The sequence below is a fragment of the Oryctolagus cuniculus genome, chromosome 4 (genome assembly GCF_964237555.1).
Source record: "Oryctolagus cuniculus chromosome 4, mOryCun1.1, whole genome shotgun sequence".
Taxonomy (NCBI): Eukaryota; Metazoa; Chordata; class Mammalia; order Lagomorpha; family Leporidae; genus Oryctolagus; species Oryctolagus cuniculus.
In genome coordinates, this window is record NC_091435.1 from 172,215,508 (window position 1) to 172,225,017 (window position 9,510).

Genomic DNA, 9,510 nt, shown 5'->3' on the forward strand with positions numbered 1-9,510 from the left:
CGGAATGCGAACCACACGGGTGGGGTGGGGTGGGGCAGGCAGTGAGAAGTGGCTGCCTTGAGAAACAGGAGTTTGCTCTTAACTCCTTCGCCCTCCATGCACAACCTTCCTAACAGCAGAAGCAGCAGCAGAGATAACAAATACCTGAACTATGGGTTACCACATTGTCGTCTCATTCACTCCCAAAATGTTGGCTCTGCGACAAATGAGAGTTAAAATAATCTCAGTTAGCATCCTGGCAATGTACAGAATGCTTCAACGGGGTGCATTCTGAGTTTTCATAATTGTGCTGCTTAAAGAGAAATGTTGTATTGCTCAAATAGTAACGAATTATCCTCAAACTAATATTTAAAAACTCTTGTACTTCAGTAGAAATTCTGATCAATTTTCAGATCTATATGATTCCAGTGTTTTAGATCTTATAAGTTCCCAGACTTAGCCCAGGACATTATTTTATTTGCTGGGACACATTAGTCCATTCTTAACTTTTTTACCTTTGGAAAATAAATGACACATGTGACTTGGAAATTGAATCAATCGTGACTGAGAAAGAAATAAAAAAGATAGCTGATGTCTTTATCATCTCTATAGGAAGCCTATGAGGCAAAACACTGTTGTTGGTCCTGTTTTGTAAGACGCACTGTGTCTTGCCAATTCTCAATACATAAGAAAAACGGATCACTTCACAGCTAACAACAGACAGACAGGAACACATTCGTCATTGAAACAGACCGGATAAGCAGGTTGCCACTAGCACAGCCATCCTGCTTTCGGGGTCTCCTGCCCCAGGCCGTGACTGTTGGTTCACTCTCGGGTCACTGCCATCTCACTGCTGTTTCTGTTCCGGCACCAGAGCTTGGACCCACATTCCAAACAGCCTCCTCTCTTCAGGACCATTCTGTACCCACCTTGGGTGACATAATTTAAATAAATGGGCATGCACACACCCCCAATTAAACCAGGCCAGATGTAAATTTCTTGCCTGGAGAGTAAAATGAGAAATGAATGGGATTCATGAATATAAATTGAGCTTTTCTTACACTTAAGGTTTTATCTTGAAATCGTGGAGGATTCACTCCACGCATAAATTCTTATTTGCCGTAAGTGTGTTTACCCCGGGAACCCCAGTGTAGAGCTGGTTGCCCATTGCTGTGCATAACTGAATATTAAAATTCACAACTCATCAGGCAGAGGAAGCCTGGGGAGGGAGCTCTGCAGGGCATCTGGGTCTGCGTTCAGAACAAGGATGAACGGTGCTGTCCCACGCTCCGGGCCTTGGTGAGGATGGGGCCACCCAGCCTCAGCTTTTCTCTCCTCGAAAATTATCTGACGTTCACCTCACGTTCCGACCAAGCCTCTCTGTGACCTGGAAGTCTTAGCAAGTCAGTTATTTTTGCTCCATTCTGCTTCTGCTTTTGGATGGCTGTAGTGACTGAATCTCTGGCCACCTCACTTGATTTCTGAACAGGAGGATTCAGACAGGGTAGGATTCAATATGCACATCCATCAGTAATCTACAGACACTAGGCTGCCTTACTTCCTCTCTCCTCTCTTCCCTAACTCTTCCTCTCCTCTCCACTCTTCTTTTGGTTTACATAGTAGCCATGTGTATTGTGCAGAAGATCCATTGAGGCTAACAGGACAGTCAGGGTATGGCCAAGCGTGTACCAGAACACAGAAGGGTCCTGCTCTCACTGTCCACCTGTGCTTTGAACCTTCAACAGGGAGCAAGGCCGTGTTGTATTCACAATCACACAGACTTGGGAGTGAGGTGATAGTGCTGCTTCTGCTCTAGAACTACCTGGTGAGGAAGATTATCGGTCATCAGTGCTCTGTTGACAAACTGAGTCACTGTCTTACCAGTAAAACAGTTCAAGCAAATGGAATGTGGCTTGATTGGAGCAATGTCATAACAAAACAGAATAGGCACACATTTGTGGGCAATTGGATATAAAATTAAAATAGAGTTCAAGTAGATGATCTAGACATTGAAGAGCAAGAGAAAACATTTTTTTTTTCAATGAAGGTTAGAAAAAAATTTCTCCCAAGAGCTTCTGCTTATAAAGCTTTCTGAAAGGGAATGAGAGGCATAGCATGACCTTAGTCTCATTCCTTGTCCCCAAGTCTGACAGTTCTTCCTTATTATATATTATTATTATAGACCGTAAACACTCTAGAGGTAAGCAAACCTCTGAGCTGATGCTCTTAGTCTTCAATTAATAGTGTCAAAGTGTCACCTACTGAGCACAGTGAGGGAGAGCTTTGCATCAGAACTCTGCACAGAGTGTAGCTGGAGAGAGAGCAGCCTTTACCCCTGATGTTAGTGATAATAAGTGTTGTCTTTGCAAGAATCAAAAATAACTCCCTAAGTTACAGCCTATGCGAACATGAATGGCAGTAATGGGAAGGCAAAAGTCGGGGACACGTCATAAAGGTGAAAGGGTGACTTTCAGATGAACAGTGGTCCCACCCCTCAACTGCCAGCACAGACCAGACCCCCAACTGTGTTCCCTGCTGAGGACACCTTGCTTCAAACAGATTTGATGAATTGTACCAGTCTCCTAATTCAGCAAGCCACTTTTCCTCAGTATTTCTGAAATGAATAAAGATATCTTGTTGTATAGAAAAGATAGCAAAGTATTGTTTCTGTAAAGACTAAATACCAGTTCATCATTCTTCAATAGAGTTAAATTCTCACACGCAAAGTGCGCTGTTTATTAATGACACAGATTAAAATTTTTTGTACTTTTCACCTTGTTTCAATTTTGAAATCTGGTTACATAACTTAGCTGAGTGTTTATGTTAAGAGAATCTAGAATTTTGAAACTCCTCTCTCAGATAATTGTATTAAGACAGTGGTTCCATTTATATTCAAGTACTCTGCAGGGCTAATAATATGACTTCCAGAAGGGTCTATTTTACAGAATGAAGTGAGCCTGTTTCATTTCTCTACTGCTATGTCATTTTCACCTAAATGGTAACTTCTTTTCCAGCATTTATAAGAATGGTTCACAGTCTTTCTTTAAAAGCATTTTAAACCATTTGTGGTGGTTAGAATTAAAATATTTAGAATAAATCAACTCTGTCCACTGAAATAAAGAAGAAAAACAAAGGTAGGCCGCTGACCCACCCAGGAGGACACAAACAAAGCTGTAAAACTCTGCATTCTGTACTGTTGTAAGTCTATGGTCACTCAACGTGCTACCAGAACCTTCTCTTGGGAGCTTATAGTGAAACTACAGAAAAGCAGGACACACTCTTCACTTACTGTTGCCTTTTGTCTAAGACCACAGGTAGTGAATTACTCAGGGTGATGAATCATTTCATTCACTAGGGCACAAGAAAATAGAATTGATCCTAACTGAATAGGCTGTCTGGTGGTCTGCCTGTGAAACAGAATAGTGAATAGTGCAAGAAGGTGGGTTGTAAAGGAAATGAATCTATTTAATTTTCTAAAATAGAACATTGTAAGTTGTGAATTCCCCAAATATCACTCAAACCAAAGAGAATGTCCATATATGAAGTTACAGTTTCTAACAGTCAGCTGATACCATGAAGAATTTATTATCATCACATGCAATTTTTTTACCATTCTGCCTAACAACCAATATGTCTGTGAATGTTTTTGAGTCATAACCTTTTCTTCTCTTAGAAGTCAGTAAATTCATTTTTAGGAATAAACATGGGTGTGACACGTTCCTCATCAAGAGAGTGAGCTGTCTGAAGTTGCCTTGGGAGCAGGTGCCCTTATCCCGTGAAATATCACTGTGTTCTTCCTGGTCCAAACAGTTCAAAAGGTCCCTCTTCTTTGCAGGTTACCAGCCAGTCTTGTCTGGTCAACAGGGGTTTCAAAGCTTAATGGGAGTGCAGCAGCCGTCTCAAAGTCAGAGCGTGATAAGCAACCAACAAGGGACTCCGGTGCAAAGCATGATGGTTTCCTATCCAACAATGTCTTCTTATCAGGTGCACATCAGCTGCTTGGAAATGTGTGGTTATGAAGTAATACTTGTCCAAGGTAGAAGCTGTGGGTGTGTCATTGCATTGGGTGGTTGGTTGGGTGATGGGTGGTGATTGGCCCAGCCACTCTAGATAGTAGATTTTTGAATCAGGATTATAAAAGAAAAGTAGAAAATGGAAAGCCTGCGGTTCTATAAACCCTGTGGCTTCTAGATGCCCTGCTCAATTTATTTCAATATAAATTTTATACTCATGGCTGAAAATTCACTAGTCAAAAAAGTTGTATTTAAAATAGGAACACCTTTTGGGCATTTTGTGGGCATTTATTTTGAGTGTTGGTAGAAAACCCTCATGACAGATGTGCATTTATTTTTATACATATCCAAAGAAACTTTACCATAATTTTAAGTTATATTTTAAAATGACATCTCAGATTCATTTAAAAGACTTTTATGGGCGTAACAAGAAGGGGCTTTGCTTACCAAACAGAGTAACGCCGTCTGTAGAGGACTTCAAGAGAAGAGAAAAAGAAGTTCAAGATTAATACTTTCTGAGCATTTCCTGTGTGCCAGGCATCATGGCAGGCACTGTACACCATCCGGCGATTCTCTCATTGGTCCTTTGAAACAGGTGTCATTAGTCAGATGACCTAGGGAATCAGAGACTGTGTGACTTCCCCAAGTGAAACACTGATACACGGCAGAGCTGAGCTGGTGACCTATTAGGTCTAACTCAAAAGCTTGAATATTTTTATGATACTTACGTTGTCCATTGGATACCTCAAAACAGTCTTTTCATGCAGCATTCTTGCTTGTGTCTTTCTGCAGGTGCCAATGACCCAGGGTTCTCAAGGACTGCCCCAGCAGTCATACCAACAGCCAATCATGCTGCCTAACCAGGCAGGTCAAGGGTCACTCCCAGCCACCGGAATGCCCGTTTACTGTAATGTCACACCGCCGACCCCTCAGAACAACCTTAGGCTGATTGGCCCACACTGCCCCTCCAGCACCGTCCCTGTGATGTCGGCTAGCTGCAGGACAAACTGTGCAAGTATGAGCAATGCCGCCTGGCAGGTCAAATTCTGAGAGTTCTGGCTGTAGTACATTTCTTCCAATATTACTCATGGCCTTTAAGGGAAGAGGAACAAGGAGGGAAAACTGGCTGAGGACTTAGTAATCACTCAACACTCAAACGATTGCTGCTGGTATTCTGTAAAAAACTTAACAAAGACTAATACACAATGTTAGCTGGTTAATGGTGCATATTTCTGTCATGTCTGCTAGGTATGCCTTTATAGCTTAGCTAGTGACATGAATTCTTCAAGGTAAGATTTTCTCCTACCACTGAATACCACTGTGTAGATTATAATATCCCTCATTTGGATTAGTTTTGTACTTTGTGTTGAGTTTGTGATGCTAAAAGTATTTAAAGATTATATGCTGAAATCACATTGTACCAAAGCTGTAATGGAAAAGAAGAGAAAAACTGATGAATGGAAGGAATAATTTATATACACAATAGAGTTTTCTTTTTTAATGAATATATACTGTATTGTAGTGTTTAATCAAAATAAAACTATTTGACCTTATGGAGGAAGGTCATGTTTTTACCATCAGTTTGGCTCACTCTGTACTCCAATGTGTGTTTTATTATGTGTCACTGTTATTTTTCAAGCACTATTTCTTGGATAATGCATGGAAAAAATACTCCAGGTACTTGTAAGCAATGAGTGTCTCAGTGGGGAACGCTGCAGGCAAACACTTAAGCGACTGGAGTTTCTTCTCATAATACTACAGGGGCCTTGAAACTAAGATGGCGTGTGTTTCGTCCATTTGCTGAGTTCACGTTTTGAAATGCGTACACAGCTTTTGGTTATGGGGCTCTTGAAGGCATGTAGCTGTACATCACCAGCTACAAATCCTGAGGGTCACTGGTGACAGCAGCTGTGTACCAAATCCTGTTTCACCTCCATTCAAATTCCACCGTCCATCTGGAAAACATGCTGTCTTTGTTTAGAAGGAAAAGCCTATACCTACTGATTATACTAGCTTGTACAATGTGAAAACTGCCACTCGTAGTGACAATGAGTCAGCAATTTAAAAGGTGCCGATATTTGCCCTCGTAACAAAAACCAAGGTGAATCTAGCCACTGTCTCATCACAAAGACCTAGAACATTGGCAAAGATATTTAGAAAGTGTCTGATTTAAAAATCTTGAATTCCCTATAGATTTGACAGCTTAAATTGATTTATAAAAATCTTTGAAAAAAAAAGCAGAACTGAATACTGAGCTTTGGCACTTCTGGAAGATATTTAATGGGGGAAAAATCCTCGAGCATTTTACTTTACTGTCACAATATAGTACTTAATTGTTTTGTAGTCTATATTCACTGCCCCAAAACCATTATCCACAAGAAGGATATGGAATATATATCCATTGTTTTTCATGTTATACTGTTCTTAAAATTATATTGTCCATCTGTGAGTAGAGTTAAGCAACTGGGTAAAAACTATATTTAAAATCTTACCAATTCTTAGTTTTATAGATTTGCTCCTTTTTCCTTTAAAAGGGAAGGTTTACATACACTCTCTTTAGATTCATTCTTTGTAAAGTCTTTCCCATTCTCCCAAATACTGTCTACTTATTTCTTGGTCATGAATAAGCCCTGCCCATAAAAACTGTCATAAGAAGATGTTTGCTGCATTTTTTTTCCTTATTGAGCCACTGAACCAATAGCTGCTCTGAGAAAAAAAAGAAAAATAAAAATACTGTGTTTTCCCTGTTGTTACCTTTCCCTAGTAGGAGGAGGTGGCCAAAATACATTCATTAGCCTTCAAATCTTGGCATTGAAGTAGGCAGGCATACAGGCCAAAATTGATTAGATTTGTGAACTGGAAGACCACGCCTTTGCCACGCCCCTGTGTGGCCTCATTCCCCTACCTAGCCAAACCTGGGTGCCCACCAGCCAATCAGGATAATTAACCACTCCCCTTTGGAAGTGGGTTAAAAGCCTGGGACGTGGTGTGGCCTGGCCTGCTCTTCTTCCCTGGCCTCTTGCCAGGAGGGGGCTTGCTGTAGCCCCGCACCTCCAGGGCGCATGGCCTTCGGGCCATGTGCTCCAGGCTTCCTGGCCCAGATACAGGCCTAGATGCTCTTCCACGTGGCTGGTTCCTGGTGCTCAGTGTGCACCCCTATTCACCTCTCTCTCCTAAATAAAGCTCTCACTCTCCTATGCACCTTTCTCACTAAATAAAAGCTTAACATGTACCATGCTGCCTTGTTTATCTGTGCCAGTATTTAGAATTCTTCTCTAAATATTAGGCAAGAACCCTCTTGGGCTTATTAATATTGAGGATTTATTAATAAGCTCATGGTGAAATCGTATGGCGCCCCAAATTCCGGTAGCACATGTGGCACCCCAGATGGCACTGCTGGGAACTCTAAAGGGCCACATTTCAGTGTAGGTTTTTGGGGGTCTTGTCTGATTTCAGCATGATCCCAACTCAACAATCCAAATACGTCTGAATATTTATCTTCTTACATAAAGGTTTGGGAAATGTTGACCTTTTCCCTAATGACCCTAAGAATTACTGAGGAGTTCTTTCTGGCGATTTGATTTGCCATGCTAGCTGCACAGAGGGCTCCTTCTCCTTGGCCACTATTCCCAAATGTGTTGTGGTCCCATCTTTTTATATAAATCCACTTGAATGATGCTTCAGGCCAAACCTTCTTCTGTACTTTCACTGAATGTTTACATCTAGCATTATTATATTCCAAACATGTTATGCTTACAGTTATTAAGTATTAGAAAATATAACTATGAAGACTGATTATTTTATTAATGAAACATTGCCAAAAATTAATGTGTCATCAGAAGAACATCAATTTTTTATGTCAGCTAGTAATTTTGTCACAATTACTGTTTATTTCAGGTTGTTCCATTAATAAGCTTTCTTATAGATATATAGCTACATATACTTATAAATATCAGTTATCCCTAATGATCTTCTATGCATCTGTGTGATTATTAAAGGAAGTAAGAGTGACTTATGTACTCATTCACTCAGCAGAAGTGCATTACATCTTTGATTATACCCTAATGATGTGCCACCCTTCAAAACAAGACCAGCCATAAATTTAAAACAAACTTAAAATTTGTTCTTATAAATATTATCACACATTTGATTACTCTTTGATAGCTGGAGCTAAATGTCCTAACTAAAATTCCAATGAATTTAATCCAGAGTCATGATACTGTTTTTTTTTGTTTGTTTGTTTGTTTTTTGACAGGCAGAGTTAGATAGTGAGAGAGAGAGACAGAGAGAAAGGTCTTCCTTTGCCGTTGGTTCACCCCCCAAATGGCCGCCACCGCCGCGCGCTGCGCCAATCTGAAGACAGGAGCCAGGTACTTATCCTGGTCTCCCATGGGGTGCAGGGACCAAGCACTTGGGCCATCTTCCACTGCCCTCCTGGGCCACAGCAGAGAGCTGGACTGGAAGAGGAGCAACCGGGACAGAATCCAGTGCCCCGACCGGGACTAGGACCCAGGGTGCCAGTGCCACTGGCGGAGGATTAGCCTAGTAAGCCGCAGCACCAGCCAAGGATGCTGTTTTAATGCAGTTCTCCAAAGCATGAGGTGGGGCAGGATAATGTATTATGAAATATTTCAGAAATGGGTTATGTGATTAGGTATAAATACCGTTGGAGAACTTTGAATAGAGTTGTACATCATCATTTAATAAATGAATAGGGTATTATGTACCAGGGCAGTTTTTAAAGAGAGATTTGAAGAACAAAGAAATACAATCAGGGAGAAAATTACAACAGAAATGGAGTTTCAAATCTAACAAATGCCCATTTAGATTCTGCTTTCACTTTTGCCAGAAGTTATAGGGTGATGAGACACGTCCAAAACCTTACCCTCCTATCACTGGTATTCCATAAATACATATACATGCAGTGGACAGTGGTGCAGACCCACCTCCCACTTCTGCCCTGGCACTTAAACCACGGCACCATCATCATTTACACGCCAAAAAGAAAGCATTGCCAGTACCTCCATCTAAGGCAGGGTCAATATTCTTTTGAGTTTTACAAACTAAGTAATATCTTAGATATAAATACTTTATATAAATTTAAAGCAAATATATTTATTTTCCAAAATAATTTCCATAGAAAACCCTTTCCTTGGAATATTTGTGTTTATTATATGACATTGACTCTCCTAAGGGCAATTGTAATTGGGAGACAAAGTTAATAAAGGTCAATAAATCTTTTTAGAAGTTAACCTACTTCTGGAAACCTTTAATATATATCACTTTACATCATGAATTTCCAAGAAGGCATAATTCACACAGTTATTGAAATTTAATTGAATATAATATTCTTTGTTCACAGAGTATATCAAAGGGACTAATATTAAAATTGTATTATAAAAGAACATAAATATAGTTTTTAATTTCTATATAAATTGTGTTATAGATCAAAATGTAATATCACATTCTATTTTCAACTATGACACTTTTGTCAACTGCTGTAATGGCCACTTTTACA

General features: G+C 40.2%; 1 protein-coding gene across 47 annotated transcripts in view; it reads left to right on the forward strand.

The window, feature by feature from the left end:
- ARPP21 (cAMP regulated phosphoprotein 21) overlaps window positions 1–5,572 on the forward strand; it is a 163,663-nt gene extending 158,091 nt beyond the window's left edge. For 38 of the 47 annotated variants that reach the window (XR_011388247.1, XR_011388244.1, XR_011388249.1 and 35 more), the window contains 2 exons: window positions 3,815–3,963; window positions 4,785–5,572. Coding sequence is in view for 35 of the 47 variants with exons in the window: in XM_051858920.2 (XP_051714880.1) it covers window positions 3,815–3,963; window positions 4,785–5,042 (407 nt within the window). In the remaining 12 variants the exon portion in view is untranslated. Of the gene's footprint in view, window positions 1–3,814; window positions 4,016–4,784 lie in introns of all 47 variants that reach the window. The other 9 variants (XM_070072941.1, XM_070072942.1, XM_070072945.1 and 6 more) reach the window with 1 other exon arrangement.
- The last annotated feature ends 3,938 nt before the right edge of the window (window positions 5,573–9,510 follow it).